The sequence below is a fragment of the Octodon degus genome, unplaced genomic scaffold (assembly GCF_000260255.1).
Source record: "Octodon degus isolate 3935 unplaced genomic scaffold, OctDeg1.0 scaffold00282, whole genome shotgun sequence".
Classification (NCBI taxonomy): domain Eukaryota; kingdom Metazoa; phylum Chordata; class Mammalia; order Rodentia; family Octodontidae; genus Octodon; species Octodon degus.
Window position 1 is genome coordinate 809,509 of NW_004524858.1, and position 23,759 is coordinate 833,267.

Here is a 23,759-nt window from a genome sequence, read left to right on the forward strand (position 1 = left end):
TATATATATCATAGAGGGGACAGGGCAGGCTATCATAAGGAAAGGCATAATAGCCTCAAACTAAAAAATAATTTGAAAAGGGTTGGGGACGTAGCTCAGCACAAATGCCCTCAGGTGAATCCCCAGTACTGGCAAAGAATGAACAAACGAATGAACACAAGCCTTAGCCAGCCAATGTAGGCACTGTGGTGTACAACTGTTAGCACAGTTACTCAGGAAGCTGAGGCAGAAAAACTGCAAATTTGAGGCTAGGCTTGGCAATAGCCTCAAAATAGCATGTCCAAAAGGGCTGATGATGTTGTTCATTGGTAGAGAACGCTTGGGTGAAATCTACAGTTGTGGATGGGGGAGAAAGAGAGACGGGGTGAACTCAGTAGATGTGCCTGCCTAGTGTGCACAAGCAAGGTGCTAGGTTCCACCCCTGGCAACAATAAAAAACAACAAAGCAGAAAGTCCTTGTCCCAGATTAACCCAACCCAGGGCCCAAGGCAAGGACCTAGGACTTGCTGGCTCCCCTTTTTTTGTTTGTTTGTTTGTTCGAGACAGTCTTACTTCATAATTCAGGCTAGCCTTAAATTCTGAGCACGCCTCCTGCCTCAGCCTCCTGAATGGCTGGGATTACAGGTGTGCACTGGCACATTCCAGGCCTCTAATCTTGCCCATCCCCACTTCCACCCCAAAACACTGGTCAGTCCTCTGGTCACAGAGGTCCTTGACTCTCCATAGCTACTAACAAAGCCAATGCAGGCCCCTGCCTGCTCTGCCCACACATGGAAGTGCCAAGGTGCCATTCAGCATCTTGTGCCCTGACTGTAAATGGCCCAACTTGGCCAACCACCACGCTGAGGGCAGCCCTTGGCTCCCATACATTTACCAGTAAAGAGGAGCATGAATTCCCCTGCTGGCCAGTTGAGCAAGGTGAGGGTTCTGGAGGGCTCGGTGAGAGGGGCTGGCCTGTCTGTGAAAAGAGGGAGGTGCAGCTTCCTAAAGTGGGTGCTCTTCCCGGAGGCTCCAGGGCAATGCTTAAAGCACAGAATCATCTATAACTTTTTGGCAAAATCTGGGGTTCAAGCAACCCATCTCAAGTCTTAGCTGTGAAGAAAAGGCGCCTCCCTCTAACCACCGTTCAATGCCAGGGCAAGACCCCATATGAAGTTCTTCAGCCCTGGGGGAGGGACAGCGAACCCCAAGGGAACGGCAGGAAGGAGCCCCAAGGAAGGTCGGTCTGTTTCCCACAGCCTGTCTCTGGCAGACCTCTGGAGGAGGGCATTCCCTAGCCTCAACACATACCCCAGCCTCCCAGAACCTGTGGAGTCCCTTCCACCCCAGACCCCGCCCTCTCCTCAGGACCTGCTGGGGCCAAGGGTCCCCTCCCAGTTCATGCTGTCAGGCCCTCAACTGCCAGCCTCCCCACGGGCCTCAGCACACCAGCACACTCTCGGGCAGCCCTGGGTCCTTTGGCAGCCCCGGGAACCTCGGCGTGGGCCTCCGCAACAGACCCCCCAGGTCACCGCCAAGCCTGCCCGAGGCCTTGCTCGGCCGTTAGCCTCCAGACCTTGACATGTGCAGGTCCCGGGGCCCCATCACCGTCGGGCCCCCCCCAGCACCGCGGTGCCCAACGCAGACACCTGGAGGCCAGCCGTCAGCCGCTCCTCTGAAGCCCTCTGGCCCCGTGAAGCCCACAGAACCGCGCAGGGTCCTCCTCCCGCAGGCCGGGCCTCCAGGATTCCCAGCGCGTCCGGCGGGCCGGAGACAGGTGTCGGATACCCGCAGGCCTGACTCACCTGCTGGGGCGCTCCTGGCCCGGACCCGCGCTGCCGCCGCTGCCCCCGGATTCCGCCATCTTCCTACCACCACCGCAGCCGCGCGTTCGAGTGACGGGAGCTGTATGCGCCGACTGGGGAGACAGCGGTAGACGCGAGAAGCGGGGCGGAGAACCGTCCAGTGGGGGCGTGGCCACGAGGCTGGGCGTGGTCCGAGGGCGCGGGTGTCTCCGCAGGGGCGGAGCTAGTGGCGGGCGGGGCCTCTTATGCAAAGAAGGAGAGCTAGAGCTAAGCCAGCCTGAAGAGTGGAGTTTTAAGAGCAGTCTGAGCGGATGAAGGGGCGTGTCTGGAGATTTGGGGCGGAGCCTGAGGAGGAGGCATGTTTGGGTGGGCGGGTTGGGGGTGCCTATGAAGAGATAGTGTCTAGGCAGAGATAGGGAGAGAGGTATGGGATTGGGGCAAGCCTTAGAACAAGGGCAGAGCCCGCCCTGGGGAAGGGTGTGTCTAAGCGGCCGGGGGCGGGGCCTGACAAGGGGCGGTATTTAATGGAGCTGGGGGCGGAGCATGTCCTAGAAGAGGCGGGGCCCAAAATGAACTATGGAATCAGTAGAGTAGGGGGCGTGGCGGACCATAATGTGGGCGTGGCATGGGGTGATGGGAGGGGCATGGAGAGGCGTGGCCAAAACGACCTGGTGTGAAAGCTAAGTAAGGAGAAGCCTTAGAGCAAGCGCCTAACTAGAGTGGGATAAAGGGGCGTATCTAGAGTGCTGAGATGAGAGTCTAAGGAAAACAAGGTGGAGCCTGGGCTTGACCAGGGAACAGGCTAGGGAATTGAGGTGGAGCCCTTTGACAAGGGGCGGAGCTATGGCTGGAGAGGGTCTGTCCAAGCGGGGGCGTGGTCTGTCGTGAGGCGGGGCGGGTGTGGCCTAGGTGGCCCAGGCCTTCCTGAAGAGAGAGGCTGGGCTGAGGAGGGGTACAAGGAAGATTAGTGCAGGATGGGGGGGACAGGCCAGGGAGGGATGTGGTCTGTGAAAGCCAGGTTGAAGTGGGGATATTACGACCAGAGGTCAGAGACAGAGCCTGAGAAAGGGGAGGGGCCGGGTGTGAGCGGGTGGCAGCCAGTGAACACAGAGCTGTGGAAGGCCAGGCCATCAGGCTGTGCAGATACCCACCCACAGCCACCTGCCTCACCAGCCTTTGTTTCTGATGAACTGCATGCACTCATCCACCCCCATCAACAGAGACTCGCCAGCTCACGCCCCCGCCACGCGTACAGCCAGAGCCAACAACATCCACCCCCACAGGCTCCCTAAATACCTACATTCGACCCACATGACCGGCACAGACACACAGCCATTGGCAAGCAACAAGAACAGCGGCTTCTCCAGGAACCTGCTATGTGCAAAGCACCTGCGCTGCAGACCCACAACATCCTGGGGGCTGAGCCACCCTGAGAGCACAGAACGCAGGACAGCTTGTGTGAAGGTCCTGGCGCAGGAGTGGTGCTGGGTCAGCTGCTTCTGCAGATGACACGAGGGACAGAGAGGAGGGAGGAGGCTGGGTGGAAGGCAGCCTTAGGGAAGTCACTATGAAGACACCCTATGAGCGAAATGAGAAGAGAAACTGGTGATGGCTTTACCAGATGTCTCTCAGAGATGGGGACGAACCATCTTCAATTAGGGACACTCAATAGGAGGAAAATAATCTAGGCCAGAACCAAAGGAGCTCAGTTGAACACAGTAATGATTGCCTGTGGTCTTGGCTACTCAGGAGGCTGGGGCAGGAGGATTGCAAGCTTGAGCACTGCTGGCAATTTAGTGAGACCCTGTCTCGAAATAAAATGAAACAGGCTGCGAACATAGCTCACTAGCACAGCATTTGCCTAGTGCATGTGAGCCCTGGGTTCCATCGCTAGTAGCATAAAAACCTAGAGAGACGGGGCTTCATGGCCCTTGCTGGAAGCTGGGATGCACTTGGAAGGCATTTGCAGCACAGTTGAGATGTGGGCTGGGAGGAGAAAAACCAGGGTGCCCTCCCCAGGGTTCCTGGTCCAACCTACAGTGGCTGCCATCACTGGGCCGGAGCAGGGACCTCGCCACATGCACTCCATCCAAGCAGGATGGCCTGTGAGCTGGCCAAGCCACCAGCCAGAACATGGCAGGCCCCATCCATAGCCTGGTCACTCTCTGGTCCATAGCAGGCATGGGATCCCAAAGACAGGGGCCACACCACCTGTTCTCCCCTCCCTAATGGCCCAGCCAGCTGTGGGCCTTATGGGCCCAGGTCCAGCATGCAGGCCCCACACAGCCCAGGTGTTGCAGAGCAGGAAGCGGGAGCCTGGAGTGGCCTTGGCTCCTGGCAACTGTCTGCTGGGGCCAGGGGCCAGCCCACCAGAGGCCACTGCTGCGTGGGCCGGCAGCTTCTCTAGGCCCATTCCCCTTTCCTCCTCACTGCCTCTAGCTCTTCATCTGCTGATAGATCACCAGCCAGCTGTGTCTACATCTTCAGATCTTTGGGATTTTTTCCCTTGTACTGGGGCAGAATCTTGCTAGTTTTCCAGACTGGTGCTGAATTTAGAAGCCTCCTGCCTCAGTTTCCCTGAGAACCAGGACTAAGGGCATACACCAACCGAACTCAGCAAAATTCCTCATTTTACAGCATCTGGATGGGTAGTTTTTATACTTTCTTTAAAATTTTATTTACCTTGGGCTGGTGAAATAGCTCAGCACATTAAAGCACCTGTAAGCAGGCACAGGCTCTGGGGGTTCAATCCCTGGGCCTGCCATGCCAGCCCTGTCCCCGGGACACACTGAGATGGCAATTGAGACTGAGTGTGGTGGTGCACGCCTGTAATCCCAGCTCTTGGGAGACTGTAAAAAGGCGGATCACTACAAGTCTGATCTAGTAGTGAGACCCTGAACACCCTATATACCCTTCCCTAAAAAATACGAAAAAAAATTATTTGCCAATTGGTTCTTGGGGTGCTGGGGATGCAGCCCAGAGACACGCCCATCCTGAGAAAGGACTCCACCACTGAGTTTTGCCCCCAACCCCCAAGGGTTCTTGGTACATTTGGGAGGTCAAACAACGGCCATGTCTTATATAGGACTAGAACACTTCCACCCACCCAGTGGAAACCCTTTCCCCATGAGCAGTCTCCCCCAGTTCCCTCCCCCAGACCCTGGCAGCCACTGATCTGCTTCCTGTCCCTGTGGATTCTTCTGTTCTGGACAGTTCACGTCAACAGGATCACACATTGTGTTGTCTTTTATACCTCACTTCTGCCACTCAGCACCAGTCTTGAGGTTCACCCATAGAGCATGTATCAACATCCATATAGCATGCCTCATTCCTTTTTATGGCTGAGTAATATTCCACCCAGGAAGGACCACCTTGTATATATCTATGTAGGTCTAGTGGCCATTTATTCATTTCTGCTTCTGGGTGGCTTCTGAACAGTGCCACCACGAACACGTGTGTCCCAGGACTTGCCTGAGCACCTACTTTTGTTTCTCTGGGGCAGAACCCTAGGTATGGAATGGCTACCTTCTAGGGCAGCTCTGTGCTCAGCTTTCTGCGGAGCTGTCAGACGCTTCCCTTCCTCCTTATCATTCATTCTCCCAGCGAAATGTCAGCTCCCCAGGGATGAGGATGCTGTTTTGTTTCTGGCCGCCGTGCTGCCTGACAGCAGCAGACACACGTTAGATAAACACATAGTGCGCCAGTGAATCACCGCGGCGCTCATAGGGCTGCCGGGTGGTCTCAGCATCCGTGTCCATGAAATGGGAATTAAGGAATGGAACCCGGCTCTTGGTGAGAATTAGTCACCCTGGGTGGGGGTGGAGCTCGGGGTAAGCTTGCCTAGTGTGTGCAAGGCCCTGGGTTCTGGCCCCAGCACCAGAAAGAAAAAAGAGAGAAAAATAAATAAATAAGAGAATTAGTCACCCTTTCTACAAAGACACTGAGCCAGAAAGTTGGCTGTCCACCACAAGCAAGCTTTGTCCCCAGTTCTGCACACCTTCCTTCTGGCCTCTAGCCTTGCTGTCCCTGCTTGCTGCTCAGGGCTGGGACCTTGCTGCTGAGATCAAGCCCAGGGAAGGTGAGGGATGCCACTCAGCGAGGGCTCTAGGCTGCTAGGGGGCCAGGCCACATGGGAAGCCCGGTGAGAGTGCTTGGGCACCCCCGCCTTATTCTGGGTGCTGGGGACCCATCCACATCAAGGTGGGTACAGAATTGCTCTTTAAGGCGAGCCAACCTGTAATAGCCTCCGAGTTATTATACTGAAATGCCAGGGTGAGGCTCACAACTAAGAAAAGAGGTTATCGTGGCACTACGGCTGAGATTCAAAAGTATGGGGTAAGGATGGGCCACCTGACCTGCGGGGGTGGGGGAGCAGGGCCGGCCTCCCACCTCCCAAAAGGCCCTGCCTCTTAATGGTTCCATCACTTCTTCACAGCTTGTGGGGAACTTCATTAAAAAAAATCTCAAAATAAAAAATAGGGGCTGGGGAGATGGCTCAGTACAATAAGCACTTTCCTGGCAATCACAAGGTCCTGAGTTCAATCCCTGGTACCACAAAAAAACAAAAGAGAGAGAGAGAGAGAGAGAGAGAGAGAGAGAGAGAGAGAGAGAGAGAGAAAAGACCTGGGGCTGGGGATAAACTCATGTGCAGAGCTCAGAGGATGCAGCTTCAAGCCAAGGAAACCAGAGCCACTGGGAGCTGGCCCAGAGACCGGATAGCTCACCCCTGGGTCCTTAGCAGGAATCCAGCCTAGCTGTTTTCTTTTTTTTTGTTAGTACTGAGTATCGAACTCGTGGAGATTCTGCCACTAAGCTACATTCACAGTCTGTTTGTTTTTTACTTTGAGACAGGGTCTTGCTATGTTGCCCAGGCAGGACTTAAGCTTCCTAATCATCTTGCCTCAGCCTCCCAAAATTCATGGATTACAGATGTGTGCCACTAAGCCTTGGCCTTCTATCTTTTCTAAAAAAGCTACTGAGGGTAGAACCCAGGGCCTCACATGCGTTAGCGGCTGGTCTACCTTTGAGCTATACCCCAGCCACTGTTTTATTTTGAGATAGGATCTTACTAAATTGTCCAGGTTGGCCTTAAAGTTGCAGTCCTTCTGCCTCAGCCTCTCAGATGCTGCAGTTATAGGCGTCTGCCACCATAGCCCACAACCATGGCTTTCAGCCTTTTATGGCGTTGATTTCCTTCGCAGTGCTGGAGGTGAAGCCCAGGATCTCCTGTCCGCTAGGCAAGCGCTCTACTATGGAGCTACAACCCCGGCCCTACCGCCACCTTGAGTTTGGGCTTCTGACCTCCAGGATTGTAAGAATCAATCTAGTTGTTTTGTTTTCCTTTCTTTTCAGACAGTGTCTCGCTGTACCCTTTCACACAGTTAGCCTCGTCTTGGGACCCTTCTGCCTCAGCCCCTGTGTGCCTGGGATCACAGATGCGTGCCACTGCACCTGCCTTTACTTTCTGTTGTGCTCATCCACCCAGCTTGTCATCACTTGCTATGGCAGCCACGGGACACACACCCCAGAGAGGAAGAAAGGAAAGATGGTGTGCCTCCTCCCGAGTTCTTATGCCACCGCAGGCACCTCCTCTTCTGGGATGCTCAACAGAGCTCCTGCTTGTCTTCTGCCTGGACCTTGTCCCCACTCCTGGCAGCATCTGTGCCCAAGCTGGGGCCTTGCTGGGATCCAAAGAACCCCACATCTGGCATTCATCCACAGCTAATCTCACGATGGGTGAATGAATCAATGAATTAGTGAATGAAGTAGTTTTCCCAGGTAGAGTCTGCCATGGCTTCCCTTGGTCACCTGCAGACCAGTGCCATTTCTGGCCTCCCTGTGTCCTCTGAGAACCTACTCTCTTCTCCCTATCATGGGCTGACTGGCTGTGGCACATGATAGAAAGAGCAGAAAGACCCAGCTAGACATGGAGGTACAAGCCTGTGACTCCAGCCCTCTCTTGAGGGTGAGGCAGGAGGGTTGCTGGGAGTTCAAAGCCAACCTGAGCTATGCTGTGAGTTCAACGCCAGTCCAGGCTGCACAGTGAAACCCTGTCCCCAAAACCACAAAGTAAAACCAAAAAAGAAAGGGAGGGTAGGAGGAAGGGAGAGAATCAGGAAGGAAGAAAGAGATGGGCCTGGGCTGTAGCTCAGTGCTATATGGTTGTGGGTTCCATCTCCAACACAAAAGAAGAAAAAAAAAAGAGAAAGGGGATGATGAATTGTCCCCATGTATGCCCCACACTGTCATCTGCCATGAGAGGACACAGGCCAAAGAACCCTCAGCAGAGCCATCCTACCTGGACTTCCAGCCTCTGCAATGGTGAGCCGGGGAGCTTCTTTCTTCCCAAAGCGTGTGTGCCTGGGATGGACTATGAGGGCCCCACAGAAGGGACTGACACCCCCTGCCCAGCGCAGCCATGTCCCGGGGAGGGAGCAGCCATGACTGTCCATGCTTTCGGCAGTGCTGGGGCAAAACCAGGGCTCCCCACATGTGGAGCACATGTCGCAGACGCCCGCACCATGCCCCTCCGCCGATGACATGGTGGTGGCTTAGAGCCTGCTTGTCACACTCAGCTGGTGGCAGTGTCAATTGGTGCAACCACTTTAGGACGCCCGTTGGTGTTTGGTAGTGCAGCTGGCCATTTGCACCCGGCTCCACACACCCAACTGCGCACAAGTACAGATGGAAAATATTCAAGAGATAAATCGTGTCTGCGCCCAACACACAGAGCTGTTTCTTCCTGTCATGAGTCCCTAAATAACACTGCATGCCAACTCTCTCCACAGCATGTATGAGAGGACTTGACATCTTGGAGGGAACCCAGGGTCACAGCTCCATGGCATAGCCCTTGCTTAACTCACGTGGGTCCCTGCATTCCATCCCTGGCACTACAAAAATGACAGCAGCCAGGAGTGGTGACCTATGCCTGGGATTCAGCACCCTGGCAGGCCAAGGCAAGACGTAAGTACCTGCCCAGCCTGGGCAACTTAGCAATTTAGTGAGCTCTTATTTCACAGTAAAGAATTAAAACTGGGGCTGGTGAGATGGCTCAGTGGTCTAAAGCACCTACTTAGAACAAGCTTAGCAAAGCACAGGGACCACGGTTCAATCCCCCAGCACCACGTGCCAGCCAGCCCCGCCCCCTGGTGGGCTGAGCTGGCCATACACACACATATAAATAAATAAAAAATTTAAAAAAAAAAAAAAAAAGAATTAAAACTGAGCTGGAGGCCAGGCATGGTGACCCACACGTGTTATCTAGTACTCAGGAGGCTGAGGCAGGAGGACTGCTGCAAGTTTCAGGCCAGCCTGGACTACGTAGGGAGACCCTATCTCAAAAACAAAAACAAGATTTGGGGATGTGGCTCAGTGGTAGAAATCTTCCCTTGCATGTACAAGGCCCTGGGTTTGATCCCCAGTACCACAAAAATCAAACAAACAAACAGGGCTGGGGATATAGCTCAGTGGCATAAGACCCTGCCTTGAAAGCTCAAGGTCCTGAGTTCGATCCCCAGTAGAACTCAGCGCTGGGGCCACTTCTGGAGTGTGACTGAGAGAGAACATAAGGAGCCTCCAGAAAATGGAGTGCTGGGCTCCTGCTAGGTGTCACACCAGACAAAAACCCTGCCCGCATGTCCCAGGATATTCTGTAGTGTATATTATGATGGGAAGGTCACATTTCAGACTCATACATTGATGAGTGACCAAAGCTTTTCCACTTGGTAATGACTGCCATTAAGAAAACAGGCTGCGAGATGGGAGAGAGGGTGACTTGACTTAGCAAGAAGACCAAGGAGAACCTCCCTGAGGAGGTGATAACCGGAGGTAGTAAAAGCTAAAGTCAGAATGTTCTAGAACATTCTGGGCCTTTTCTGAACATTGTGGAAAGGTCTGGAATGTCCCAAATATGCCAGGTGGACATAACGTAGAAGGCCCTAGACCATCACCAGGGGGGTGCAAGGGACAGAGATGAGGCCACATGGGCTCTAGAAAAATGGGCCAGGCACAGCGAGGAGGAGGAGTGTTGACAAAGATGTATTGCGAGCAGCCTCCTCAGTGTGTGGGACGCAGCTGTGACTGAGACGCCGAGAGTGTCGCATCTGGTGGAGGGACCATTTATTAAACCACTCATCACACAAGCAAAGAAGCAACCACTTAATCGTCAACATGATAAATGCTTCAGTTGGGGCATTGTGACTTAGAGGGGTCTGGGCTGAGCTGCGAGGTGCCAGAGGTAGAGGAGAGCCGAAGCGAGGGCCAGAGGGGGCACACAGGAAACAGCCACCAGGCACAGCCCCTGTGGGGACCCCAGCGGGGGCATGGGCAGCCCCAGGAGGGGGCCCGGCCTGAACTCCAGCCTCATGAAGCAACAGGCCCCATTCCCATCCTCCCTGTGAGTTTCCAGTATCCCTTATGTTTTTCGTGGACGCTGGGGCCTCCTCACTCCCTTCCCTCCACAGTAGTTTCCACCCCCAGGCAGATCCCTGTCCTCATCACCAGGGAACGCAATGGTCCGTTGCTATGGCAACCCTGTGCTGCTGGACACATGGGTGTGCCTGCCGGTTGCCATGACACAAACCAGCCACCCACCAGCACCAGCAGGTCCTCGTGGGATGCGGGCGGAAGATGGAGGAGTGGACAGAGCCCAGAGGACAGAGGCCCTGGAGGGACTGCTGGGCCATGCCTCCAAGGTCTGCATGTGTGAGTGCTGCAGTCGAGGCCATGGCAGCCCTGCATCTGCAGTATGCCCAGGCTGGTGTGGAAGGGACAGCTCAGGAAGACATAAAAGAGTCTCTGAACCAGGCATCGGGTGGCTCACCTGTCATCCCAGCACTTGGGAGGCTGAGGCAGGCGAATCTCCACAAGTATGAGACCAGCCTGGCTACAAACCAAGACCCCGCCTCATGCAAAACAAAACAATCAATGCACTAGACACATGGAGCAAAACAAATAAAAAACAAACACCCATATAAGCTGGACATGGTGGTCTACATCTATAATTTCAGCACCCTGGAGGCCAAAACAGGAGAATCACCATGTGTTGGGGGCCAGCCTGGGCTCACATAGTGACACCCTGTCTCACAAAAACACAAACAGGCTGGGAGATAGCTCGGTGGTCTAAGCACCTGCCCAGCAAGTGTAAGGACCCAGTTTGGATCCCGGGTCCCGCATGCCGTGCTGGCCCCGGCTGAGACAGGAGGATCACTATGAATCCAAGATGCATAGTGAGATCCTCTACCAAATAAATAAATAAATAAATAAATAAATAAATAAATAAATAAATAAATAAATAAATAAATAAATAGACTTTTCTTAATTTAAAAAAAAACCAGGGCCAAGGTTATGGCTCAGCAGCATAAGTGCCTGCCTGGCAAGTGCAAGCTCCCAAGTTCAATCCCCAGTATCATAAAAAAATAAAAAATAGGGGCTGGTGAGATGGCTCAGTGGTCTAAAGCACTACTTGGAACAAGCTTAGCAAAGCACAGGGACCGCAGTTCAATCCCCCAGCACCACATGCCAGCCAGCCCCACCCCCTGGTGGGCTGAGCTGGCCACACACACACACACACACACACACACACACACACACACACACACAAATAAAATAAATAAAAATTAAAAAAGGAATGACGGATAGATTAAAAAAAAAAAAAGGGCCAACATTGAAACAAATCATTACAAACCAATTATGAATGCGGCAGGAAAGGAACAAAGAAGATGGACAGAGATGTGGGCGACTGAGCGGCCCTGTGGCACTGTGGGCGGCTGGTCTTCTCCCACTGACGTGGAGCCCTTTCAGCAATGGCCTCAGCAGAGGCACTTGAGTGCAAAGGCCCTGGGGTCAGAAGGAACACAACAGGCCTGCAGTTGAGGGACAGCAGCATGGGGTTGGATCACGGAGACAGGGCCCTTGGTGGAATAGACTGTGGAGTGGGACTGGGGGGGCTCTCGCCCGCGCATTTGGATGTTTGGACTCCTCTCAGCCGCTGTGAACCCCGGAAGTCAGCGAGGTCTGGATGGGCTCTGCTTCACACCAGCTGGATCCAGTGGGGGTGGGAGAGGGGGCCAGGGAGCCTGGAGTAGGTGCAGGGACCTCAGCGGTAGCCATGGAAACAAGGCCAGTGTGGGTGGGAGGCTGGCTGGAGCCTGTGGTGGGTCTCATGGATGGCATCTGCTGAAGTGCCAATCAGGGAGCATCTAGACAGGCTCTCAGGAAGCCAGAGCTGCCCAGGCAGGGGGGGAGGACAGTGGTCCTTCAGCTGGCACTGGGCTAGCTGCTTACACTGGTGGTGGATATGGGACCCAGGGGTACTCTACCACCAAGCTACCCCCAGCTGTTTTTATTCTGAGACACAGTTCCCCTAAATTGCCAGACTGGGCTTCAGCTTGAGATCCTCCTGCCTCAGCCTCCTGGCTAGCTGGAATGCCAGGCTGGTACCACTGCATCTGGCAGTAGCCCTTTAAATACCACAGACACCAGGGCCTGCCCATTAGCTCAGGTGTTTAAGTGCCTGCTGAAACAAAGCTGTCAGGCTCATGATGCTGTGGTTCGATCCCCTCATCCTCAAGCCGAACCAGACCTGCCCTGAAGGCATCCTGGGGTGGGGGGCAAAAAAACCCCAAACAACCCACAGACATAACAAACAAATGGCCATGAAATGAAAGCAGCTGAATGCGCTGGTGGCTTGTGCCTATAATCCCAGCCCTGGAGAACCTCAAGCAGACAGACCATGAGTTCAAAGCCAGCCTGGGCTACACAGCAAGACCCCATCTCAAAAACCAAAAGATAAAATAACAAAACAGCAAATATGTAGACAGTCATCCTGTCATCTTGGTGGGCTCCACGATCCCCTACAGATGCCAAGATCAAGATGCACAAGTCCACGGGCCAATGAGATAGCTCAGCAGACTAATCTCCTGCTTAGGCAAGCCCAGGGACTGGGGTTTGATTCCTGGTACTGCATGCCGCCCTTGGGTGCCCTGAGCCAGTGACTGAGTCCAGATGTCATGGCACACATCTGTAATCCTAATGCTTTGACAGGCTGAAAACAGGAGAATCACTATGAGTCCAAGCTGCATAGTGAGACCCTGCACCAAATACATTTTTTAAAAATTAAATAAGGGGCCGGGGAGATGGCTCAGTAGAATAAGTGCTTGTCTGGCAAGTGCAAGGGCCTGAGTTCAATCCCCAGTTCCACCAAAAAAGAAAAAAAGAAACAGGAACAGGGACATGGCTCAGTGGTAGCTCCTTTGCCTAGTACAAGTGACATTCTGGGTCCCACCCTGGCAGCCCAGGCCACAATCTGTGTCCTCCCAGTAAACCACGCCTCCCCTCCCCTTTATTTTTGTACTAGGGATTGAACTCAAGACCTTGTGCTTGTCAGTCAGGCCCTTATGCTGCTGAGCCATCTTCTCAGCCAGGAAACCCCTTCTGGTTCTGGTGGCCAGAGTCCTTTCTATCACTCGCTGGCTGCAGGCCCAGCTCCTAATGAGGTCTGGAGGGAGGGATCCAGTCTGCTGGAGTGAGGGCCATGTTGGTGAGGAAAGGGAAGCGAGTGGCAGCCCAGGGCGCTGGGCAGCCCTGTGGTCAGTCCCCCAGGTGTCCTGCAGAAGGACCACAGGCAGCAGAGGACAGGACCAAGCCTCCCTCCCAGCAGCCCAAGACCCAAAACCACAGCTTCATCCATGTCCCTCGTTCTGCCTCTCTCCCCATAGGCTGCCCCAACTTTGCCCAGGCCTTTGAAAATAGCTCCTTTTGAAAGAAAAAGAAATAAAAGGTATATCAAATTGAAGGGGGAAAATAGCTTCTTTAAAGTGGACATGATGGGGCTGGGGAGATACCTCGGCAGTCTTAAGTGCCTGCCTGGCAAGCACGAGAACCTGGGTTCAATCCCTGGTACCACATGCTGTGCTAGCCACCGTGGTGGTGCACACCTATAATCCCAGTGCTGGGGAGCCTGAGACAGGAGAATCACTATGAGTCTGAACAGTGTAGTAAGACCCTGTACCAAATGAATAAATAAATAAATAAATACAAAAATAATTCCTTTTTTTGTTGTTTTGCGGTACCAGAGATTGAATTCAGGACCCTGCACTAGCCAGGCAAGCACTTAGTCTACTGAGCTATCTCCCCAGCCCCAATAAAATATTTTCATAAAAATTTTAAAAAATAAAAACTGGCCATGGGGGCACACGCCTGTCAGCCCATCACTCTGGGAGGCTGAAGTAGGAAGATCACAAGCTCCAGCCCAGCCTTTTCCAGAGACATGCTGTCCCTGGATGGTGGCCTGAGAGGTGGCTGTCCTTGCAGAAGGCAGCTGGTCTGTGCCTTCTGCCTGCAGCAACTTCCGGGAGCTTCTATGGCAGCATGAAGGGAGCTGGTGGCTGTGAGTCACAGCCACGGCAGGCCACTCCCCGGGCGGGCACAGCATCAAACACAAGAGGCGCAACCAGGAAGGCCTTTCTGTACAGCGTTTATTCCTGCCCAGCCCGCCCCTCCTCTGCCCACCACCAGGTCCCCAGGGTCCCTGCTCCCAAAGGGGCGGGTCTACGGATCTCAGGGATGAGAAGGAAGCTGCAGAGGAAGTGGCTCCACTGTGCCTCAGCCCCTTACAGAGGGGACAGAGAAAAAAGGAAGGTGACACAAAACGGGTCAGATACTCTGAAAGCCACAAGAGTAAAGACAGAAGAAGCGCAGCCCAAGGAAGAGGGAGTGGAAGAGCCCAGGCCAGACCCACCCCCAGGACTGAGGCGTGCAAGATAGGGCAGGAGACACCCCAACCTTAGACTTGAGGTGCAGAACAGAGAGGTCCTGGGGCATCCCCTTAGTTGTGGGGCTACAGCTTGGTCAGGTCCAGCTTGAGATTGTAGGGTGGGGGGCTATCCTCGCAACCATGTGACGGAGGCGGGTACAGCGGCCAGTCCGGGTCCACCACGAAGCCCTTGTGCTGCTCCAGGGTCAGCGGCTGTGGGAGCCAGGGGTGCTGAGTCTCCAGCTCAGACAGGACCCCAACCCCACCCTTTATCCCCACTGGTCCCCGCTACCTGAAATTTGAGGTGTTGGCCTGGTGCAGTCACCAGCGTGGAACAGCTGAGCCACAGCATGACCAGCACGGAGAGGAAGAGGCAGCAGGCCAGGATCCATCGGGGCAGCCCCGAGCGTCTGCAACCCAGCCTAGGCTCAGTGCTGACCCAGCAGGAGCAGGAGCAGGAGCAGGAGCCCTCAGAGCATAGCCTGCCCACCCCCAGGGCCTGCCACACACCGGGACATGCAGCTGAGGAAGTCGCTGTCCTGCTCCTCCGATTCCACCTTGGCCTTACTGCTGGTCTTCACTCGGATCCTGGCCTTGTGAACCTTGTCCAAGGGGCCTACAGGGTCTGAGAGGAGGCTATCGCTCAGCGGCCTCCAGGGTTCTGCCACAAGGCCACAGGAAGCATGGAGCTACCACGGAGTGGGGAAAGGAGGCAGGACCTGGGGCAGTGGACCATGGGGTGCCGGAGTGGAGACTGGGGATGGATCGTGGAACCCTGGGAGACATGCAACAGGACCCTGGGAGTGCAGCATGAGAACAGGGGAGACAGAAGATGTAGTCCGGAAAGACAGACCAAGGGACACTCAGAGATGGACAAGCAGCTGAGCTATGGAACCTTGGGAGGTGCACTAAAGAACCTACAGACACACCAGGGAACCCTGTGAGATGGATGTAGAGCCCCGGGAAATGGGACTGTGGAACCCTGTGAGACGGACGTAGAACCCTGGGAAATGGGACTGTGGAACTCTGGAAGATGGACATAGAGTCCCGGGAAATGGGACCGTGGAACCCTGTGAGACGGACGTAGAGCCCTGGGAAATGGGACTGTGGAACCCTGGAAGATGGACATAGAGCCCCAGGAAATGGGACCGTGGAACCCTGTGAGACGGACATAGAGCCCTGGGAAATGGGACTGTGGAACCCTGGAAGATGGACATAGAGCCCTGGGAAATGGGACCGTGGAACCCTGGGAGATGGTCCATGGGCCCTCTGGTGACAGTGGGCTGGACCTTACCCACGTGTACTTCCAGGGCCTCGGGATGCCGTCCCTTCCAGGTATCCCAGTTCACCTCCACTCGCTGCAGGCGGCCCCCCTGGAAGCCCAGGCTCTCGACCACAGGCTGGGTCTGGGGCAGAGCAGAACAGACAGCAGGGAAGTTCTACTACAGACAAGCAGGGGGGACACCCCTGACCCTGTAGGCTGTGACATCAGAGACATTCTCTACTCTCACGGGGTCTCTGTTTGTCAAACCCCGTCCTCTAGCTTCTGAAGCTAGATAAACCAGGCAGGGCCAACTGCAGCTCAGCAAAGACTGGGTGTGTGGCGTACACCTGTTACCCCAGCACTCAGGGAGGCTAAGGCAGGACTGCAAGTTCAAGCCCAGCCTGTGCAATTTTGGGAAGTAAACAGAATCTGTCTCAAAACAAAAACAGTGCTGCGGATACGGCTCAGTGCTAAGGACCTGGGTCCCACCTCCAGTACGTTCAAACGGCCCCTCCAGAATCCCAGAGGGGCTGTAATTTAGAGCCCCAGCACCCACTCTGCGGCCAGGAGGAAAGAGCACAACCAGAAATGAAGCCACCACAAAGGAAAGTAGGGTCGAGGGCCACAACTGTGAGACACAGCTCCTGGATCCAGCGGTGCCCAAAGCCTGATCCCTGTGGGCTCTGTACCCCCCAACCCTGGGGTGGCCCCAGCAGTCTTCTCACCTGGAAAACCACCACCTTTCCATTGTCAGTCTGCAAGTAATATGTCCAGGTGGAGGAGACGAAGCCTTGGGCCGAGTTGACAAGGTCATTGCAGAGAGTGGAAAATAAGTCCAGGAGGGACAGAGCCCCACTGGGAGCTTCCAGGACCTTTCTCTGGTGAGGGAAGGCCCAAGGTACATGATGGTGACAAAGTAGAACATTGTGAATGGGAGGGCACCTGGCTGATCTTGGGTTTGGCTGAGCAATTTGGTTAAGGCATAGACTTACACATGGCATCTGGCTTGCTGTGCGGCCCTGGGAAAATTCATTGGCCTCTCTGGGCCCTAAAACAGAGGTAGGGGAGTCTCCTTTCACAGGACAGCTGTAAGCTTCAATAATGTTTGCCCAGCCCCTGGTGTGGCCTAGATTCTAAGTGACCAGCAGCCAAAGGTACCACAAACCTTATCTCTGGTCCCATTTCAAAGAAAAGAGGCGACAAAATGACAGGACTGTTTCTCTGGATGTGCAGAGGAATAAAGTAGGGAAAGGGCATTCTGGGGAACCCCAGACCACAGGTCTATGGTTATGCTGTGTACCTCCTTGCCTCAGTTTCCCCTGGATGCCGATGAGAAATGGTCCTTTCTGGCTAGGCCCTGTGTACTTGGGAGGGTGCTGTGCCCTGAAACTCAGCTCTGCCCACCTCAGATACCCGCGGCCACCTCCTTGTCCCAGGGAAATTGCTGAGACCACCACCTGGCAGCCCTAGTGACACCAAAGAGGAGCTCAGGCAAGGTAGTCACAAGGTCTGGTGGCCTCACCACAGTTCTAACTGCATAACATGAGTTGTCCCTTGGGCCCCCAAACAGTAGGAAAACACGCCCAGCATGTCCACAAGGCAGGAAAAATTTGGGCAGGCTACAGCCAGGGCCAGATGAAGATAAGTGATTGATAAATGCATTGTGATTGTGTTTATGGCTATTTACTCCTAGAAAGGGGGAGGAGATGGGATGACAAGTGGGAGGTCCCATGCCAGAGGTGACTACTGGGCCTGGACAGGTGACAGGGCTTGGCTGAGGCCACTAAGCAGGACTGGATGGAATGCAGAGGCTGGGGGGGTTTCTTGGTAGGGTGGCCCAGGACTTGAGTATAGGGCACCCACCTTCTCTGGCTGGGTCTCCGGGTCTGGTTGGGGCACCTGGATCCAGCAGCCCTCGCGGCAGGCTCGCTGCTCAGTGTCCTTCACGTAGGCTTCCACGCATGCTGCGGGGGCGGGTTGGGGTGACTGGACCCGCCCTTCCTGGCCCCTGCCACCACCCTGGAGCACATGCCCACCCTGGCCCTCACCTGCTTCGCATTCAGTCCGGGTGGCATTGGGCCTGGAGCTCCTGGCCACGAAGCGGCAGATGGAGAAGAGCCGGCAGCCCCGCTCACAAGCGCTGATTTGCACGGCCCTGTCATATGGAGACCCTGTGGGGACCTCGGGCCCTGCCTTGGGGGGACACGGGGCTCAGCAATGGGTGGGGTGTTTGGGAAGGGGTGTTGGTCCTTCAATCTAGGCAGACGAGTGAGGTTGGCAAAAGCCAGGAATATTGGGAGCTCTTAGCTCTCAGGAGAAATGAGGGGCTCAGGGAAGCAGTGGCTTGGGAGAGATTCCCAGACCTCAGGAAGGGGGGGTGCCTCTAAAACTGTTTTGGGGCGCTAACGGCTTGAGGAACTAGTAGTTGCGTAGTTCTAAAAAGGCCGCAGAGGCGGGAGATGGGCCCTGGGCACCGCGGGGGTCCCTGAGCAGCAGAGGGAGGGGGCGCCGGAGGTGGCAGCGCAGTCTCAGCCCCACCCCCTCCGGCCTTGAAGGACCCCCCACGTCGAGCTCCTAGGCTGGGATCTTCATTCCCAAATTGTCCCCCCTGGGGACCCCGGCCTCACTCTGGAGATGGAACATCGTTGCTGTTCTAGGAGTGACCCTCGGACACTCTCCCCCTCCGAGGGACCTTGGTGTTGTAGTCACCGGGTCTGCATCCCTGCCCCCCACCAGAGAATCCCGAGTCGTGCGCGTCACCTGTGAATGCTGCGGTCCGGGGTCGCGCTCGCGACAGCGCTGCTGGCATATCTGGGTGTCCCCGAGCTGGGGGGCAAAGGGGTCCCGTGCCGGCGGCGCGGGGGCGGCGGGCGGGGACGCTAGCAGCAGTAGCAGCAGCAGCGGCGCCGGCGACATCAGTGCGGCCGCAGCCATGGTCGCCGGTGCGGGATGCTGGCTGCGGGGCGGCGCTGACGTCAGCGAGCGAGGCAGCCTGGGAAGGGGGGGCGGGGTGGGCTGCGGCACCTAGGGGGGGGTGGGCAGGTGGATCCGGCCCCCGGCACTGCCGGGTCTGGGGTCCCCAGGGCCGGGTATCGATGGCCCAGAGCCAAAAGAAGACAGGATGGACGCTAGATCCACGGGCCACGGGCGTCAGGAGGGCCAGGCGCGGGGACCAGAGGAACGCGGTCACAGGGACAAAGGGCAGGAACGAGAGAGGGAAAATGGGCGGTGAGGCTGACGCCGAGGTAGAGGGTGGAGGCGAAGAGCCCAGGGTGCCCGGGCCCTTACCTGGCACTGTCTCCCTCGGCACCAGGGCCGAGACGCAGCGACCTGCGTCCCTCCGCTGCCCGGCTGACAGTGGCGTCGCCTTCCACCGCTCATGCCGGATGCAGGAACCTGGACAACCGGGTTCTCGTCTCCAAAATGGCCCTCACGGGGGCCTTTATGGACAGGGCACAGAGGCGCCCGTGGGGCTATTAAAACTCCTAGTTCCCGTGGGAAAACAGGCACACTTGTGGCTTCCATCAGTACCACTCCTGTGGCGACACCGTGGCTTTAAGACCTGGAATTAGGAATCCTCTAGCTCCCTCTTCTTCAAACATGGACCTGGGGACGCCCCGATCTTATGAACAGATGTCCCAAGCTGGGCTGCAAGGTCGGCGCAGGTGCCTGCAAAGGGCGTGTGTCCCCTCGACGCCCCGCCCCCGCAGACGGGCGACAGCCTCGCGGGGTCGGCGGGTCAGAGGGCACCGCAGGTTCCGGACGGGGAGGAGGGGGTGGCGCCCCTTCCCCGCAGGCCCCTCGCTTTCATCTCACGGCCCGGCAGCCCCCACGTGGCTTAATCAGGCGCGGCTGTGCCTGGCGGACCCCGAACATCTGGATCCCGGCACGCTCCTCCCCCGCCCCGCCCAGCCAGGCCAGGGCCTCCCGCGCAGCCGGAACCCCGCGACCAGGCCAGCCGGGCCTTGGGAACCTACTTGCAGGTTGTGACCCCCCATTGTCCCATATCCCACGTGGGAAAACCCAAGCTTTGCGGCTCCCGGGCAGAGCAGAGTCAAGCCCACACATGCCAACCCCAGTCCTCGGCGCTTAACCTTTCCACAATGACTGTCCTTCAAGGATTGCAAACAAACACTTCTTGCAATCACTCTAGAGGACAAGTACTGGTAGCATCGCCCCATTTCCAAATAAGGCAATCGGGGCGCAGCTTGACCATGGAGATTGGCCCAGGTGACCGGCGACAGGACACGGAGGCCTGCAAAGGCATGAGAAGTATCGCTGAGGGTGCAAGAACGAGGGACACCGCTTGCCCTTTTGCAGGAGGGGAAACTGAGGCTGGAGGGTAGGGCGCCGAGGGAAAGAAACTGATGGCCGTCCCCCTTTTCCGCAGGCAGCGGAAGAGACCTCGACCCGGCCCCCAGGTGAGCCCGCGCCCGTCGTCCCCGGGGAGCCAGTCCAGGTGAGGGGCGGGCAGCCGGCGGGCGGCCGGGTCGGGTTTCAGGAAATCCGCCGACATTCCTCCCGGGCTTAAGAGGGAAAGTTGACTCGGCGCCGCCCCTCGCCCCCCCACTTCCTACCCCCCGGGGCGCCCGGCGGGGGCGGCAGGCGGGGGGCGCTGCGGCCGCGGGGCGTGAATCAGCGGCCGGCCGGGAGGTCAGGGCGGGCGGCAGACAAGCGCCCTTTGTCCCTGGCCGCCCTCCCAGCGACCCTGATGACCCCCATCCCCAAGCTGGGTTCAGACTAAGGAGGAGGCTAGGCACGGCGGCGCCTGCGGCTTGCTGACACCCTCAGCTAGCGGAGTAGAGAAAAGTGGTACTCCTCTTCTCCAGACTCAGGGTTGCTTTGGGCTGCAGAGAGGCAGGGCATCCACTGTCCTAGCCCAGGTCAGCACTTAGTGCAACTTTGCGATGTCTCAGGGCCACTCCAGTGCCTGGCACCTTGAGCTTCAGGCCCAGGAATCAGGGGGCTCTCAGGCTCAGCCTCCGGGGTGCAGATTCCAAGCCTCAGGGCACAGAGCCCCAACACTAGCCCATGCCTCAGCCCTCAGCTCCTGACCCCTAAAGCAAAGGCTCGCACAGCCAAGCACTCTTTCAAAATTGGTGTGTGGTGAGAGGGCTCTTAGTTAAACTGGCCTGGGTTCCCACCAGACCCCTAGGTGATGCTCCTAGTGAACCAAGTGTGCCTCCTCAGGAACTGGGGCTCTAGGGCCCCCAACCTGTCACCCATAGATGACCTGTGAGTTATGGAAGAGCCCCCAACCTTTGTGCACATTCCCTGCCACCTTTAAGGGCTTCAGTCAATATTGACCAGGGGTTCCTCTCTCAGCAGAGATGGCAGGGTGGGAAGGAAGGAGTTAATGGAGAAGCTGGGGGCAAGGGCAGGGAAAGGTGCACCTGAGGTCAACTCACTTTCCTTAAAGTCAAGGCATAGGGCAAAGGTCACCCAAAGGCCAGAAGTCAGCTCCTGGGGGAGACCTGGCAGGACTGGGATGTGATCCATTCTTGTCTCTGCAAGAGGCCCAGAGAAGGTGTATAGTCTGTCTACACGGCAAGTCAGGGGGTATGGCCAGCCTGGGACCCTAGCTTGCTGAGGCTTTTCTTGCTACTTGGAGGGACTAAGAATTCTCCCACATCTTCTCACTGTGCAAATATTTATTGAGCTCCTCCTCTTCGGTGTTCAGAGAACCCAATAGGGCTCCTAACTAAGGGGGTTTAGGGTACTCAAGGTCTGAAGAAGTAAAGACTCAAGAGAGGGAAGGCGGTGCTTTGGAAACCTAGGTTACAAAGACAATCAAAAGAAAAATGAGGCACAGTGTTCCGGGGTGGGTGGGGCCTCTCGGAGGGCCTGGGACCCCCAGGAGAAGTTGGGGGGTGGGGTGGGGAGCAGCATCCTAGCCCTAGGAAGAGCCATGGAGAATGGGCCTGGCTGGTGAGGAGCCCGCAGCATTCCGGGCACCCAGGCTAGGCAAAGGGAAGGGAGCAGGGAGGCCACGGGGAGAAGGTGCGAGGGCGGAGAAGCTGGGCTGGGCTGCTTTCAAAAGCTCCCCCTGCCCGCCATCCAGACAAAGGCTGCAGGATCAGGGGTAAAAGCCACACCGGAGGCTGGACCACGGCACCCCAGAAGGACTCTGAGGGGCCTGGACCAAGACAAGGTGGGCGGGGGGTCAGAATCTCGGTTTGGGGATGTGTTTTGGAAACGGAGCCAACAGGATCTGCTGATGGATTGGACGTGTGGGAAGAGCGCAGGAGAGAGCCGTCACGCACGCTTCCAGGTCTCTAGCACCTGGCTGGATGGGGGAGGAGCAAGGCCGGGAGGGGGAAATGAAGGATTTCAGTTCAGAAGTCAGAAGTACCCCAGGTGGGGGCCAGACTCCCTGGGGCGCATTGCAAGCCAAGGGCCGTGGGGGAGGGGCGGGAAAGGGAGGACCCTAAATTCAGTTCAGCTCTTCTGCCTCCACTCATTCCGGCACCAATTGGCAGGTAGGACCACGACACCATTCGCAGAGGGACAAACAGGCCTGGGCCCCCTCTGCCCCTGGAGAGGGTGCCTTGCCATGTGCCAAGAGTTGGATTTGGGAGACTTCTGTCGCGCTCCACCTTCCCGAGGAAACCTTAAGGTGCCTGGCCCCGTGCAGGGAGAGACACAGCGAAAGAGGCCTGGGCCGCCCCAGCGCAGACAGCCCGCTTTGGTTCTACCTCCTTCTCCTTCCCATCCAGGATCCAGATGGGGGTGCCCGGCATCAAGTCTCTTGTCTGTCGGTCTTTTACTTTCTTTTCCCCCCTGAACAAAGTGGGGGACCTCTAAGCCCTCCGGAGACCCTTTGACCCTCTCAGTTGGCTAGGGACATGGAGAACCCAGGCTCCTCAGGGAAGGGGCAGTTAGGAGCCTCTGTTAGCTGCAGGGATTTGGGGGCTGCCACCCAACCGGGGAAGTTGGGATCCCCAGGAACCCGCATTTCAGACACCCCCTCCCGTGGCCTCAGAGACAAAAACTCGTTCTCTTGCGCGCCCAACTGGGTGGGGACGAGGAGGAGGGGGATGAAACGCCCGGCCGGGAGGGGTCCCGAAACCCGGGCAGGGGCCAAAAATAATAAGGAGAAAGATCTTTGCGCAAAAGAAGGAAGATAAACTATGCGTCGCTCCGGGCGGCCGCGTTACCTGGAGCGGGCGGCGGGCGGCGGCCGCCGGAGCGATTACTCACCGCGTGGCGCACCCCACCCGCGGGGCCGCTGAGTGGATTTTTCCGTGGGAGGGGGAGTGCGCATCCGGGGAGCAGTCTTTGCCACTCTCCTTCTAGGGAACCCATTCTACCCCCAGCGCGCCCGGCCCCGGGGCCCGCAGTCCCTGTGGGTCCACGCGGTATCTGTGTCTCAGGCTGCACGATATCCGCGGACCACTCTGTGCGAGGGGCACAGAGCGCCAGGATTTCGTGCCTTACTTTACTCTTTTCCTCTAGAAAAATTCCCGGGCCCGGGAGGCTTCGTGCAGAGGACAGGAGAGGGAAGGGATGAAGTGGAAGGAAGAACCAGGTTGGTGGGACCTAGGCGCGAGGATTGGGGCTGCCGGCGACTTCCTAGCCCCTGGGGAGGTAGAGGGACTGGGGGAGGGCGGGGCTCAGGACCGCTCCATGGGGGGCGGGGCCGAACGGGGTAGGGACCCGGACGCAAGATTGGAGGGAGGGTCGGGGAGGAGCAGGGCAGGATTAGGACCGCTGTGGGCCCAAAGGGACGCAGGGCTGGACAAGGAGTGCGAAGCAGTGGGCATAGGTACGAGGAGGTAACTGGGGGGTCGGGCTCCCCAGTGGGGGTGGAACGCCTGGAGCCGTAGGGGTTGGAAGTCCTGGGCCGTGGGGAATGAGAAGGGGCCCTGGGTGCGGGACCCGGCGCACGGCTCGCGGTGGGGCGTAGGCAGTCCGGGCGGGGCGCGCGGTGCCCGCCGGCGGGCGGGCGGGCTGATGG

The 23,759-nt window shown here is 56.8% G+C and overlaps 3 protein-coding genes across 5 annotated transcripts in view; 1 reads left to right on the forward strand and 2 right to left on the reverse strand.

Moving 5' to 3' along the window:
- Klhl26 (kelch like family member 26) overlaps nt 1–1,949 on the reverse strand; it is a 24,477-nt gene extending 22,528 nt beyond the window's left edge. Inside the window, exon 1 of the mRNA XM_023707218.1 lies at nt 1,785–1,949. Within this exon, the coding sequence (XP_023562986.1) occupies nt 1,785–1,843 (59 nt within the window). The 5' untranslated portion in view covers nt 1,844–1,949. The remainder of the gene's footprint in view (nt 1–1,784) is intronic.
- Nucleotides 1,950–14,277: 12,328 nt separating this feature from the next.
- On the reverse strand, nt 14,278–19,211 carry Tmem59l (transmembrane protein 59 like). 2 transcript variants are annotated; one of them, XM_023707166.1, is made up of 9 exons: nt 19,091–19,211; nt 18,563–18,794; nt 17,851–17,991; nt 17,666–17,766; nt 16,528–16,680; nt 15,833–15,944; nt 15,049–15,163; nt 14,831–14,948; nt 14,278–14,751 (listed from the first exon to the last, which is right to left on the reverse strand). In XM_023707166.1, exons 1-9 carry the CDS (start codon nt 19,181–19,183, stop codon nt 14,623–14,625), a joined length of 1,194 nt encoding a protein of 397 aa, XP_023562934.1. In that variant the 5' UTR covers nt 19,184–19,211; the 3' UTR covers nt 14,278–14,622. The 2 variants fall into 2 exon arrangements, with proteins under 2 accessions (XP_023562934.1, XP_004646911.1); XM_004646854.2 differs by lacking the exon at nt 19,091–19,211 and having other exon boundaries at nt 17,851–17,995; nt 18,563–18,766.
- Nucleotides 19,212–20,097: 886 nt separating this feature from the next.
- Crlf1 (cytokine receptor like factor 1) overlaps nt 20,098–23,759 on the forward strand; it is a 13,679-nt gene continuing 10,017 nt past the window's right edge. Inside the window, exons 1-2 of one of the 2 annotated variants that reach the window (XM_023707160.1) lie at nt 21,776–21,953; nt 23,258–23,389. The gene's annotated coding sequence lies outside the window, so the exon portion shown is untranslated. Of the gene's footprint in view, nt 20,224–21,775; nt 21,954–23,257; nt 23,390–23,759 lie in introns of those variants that run through there. The other variant, XM_023707165.1, reaches the window with a different exon arrangement.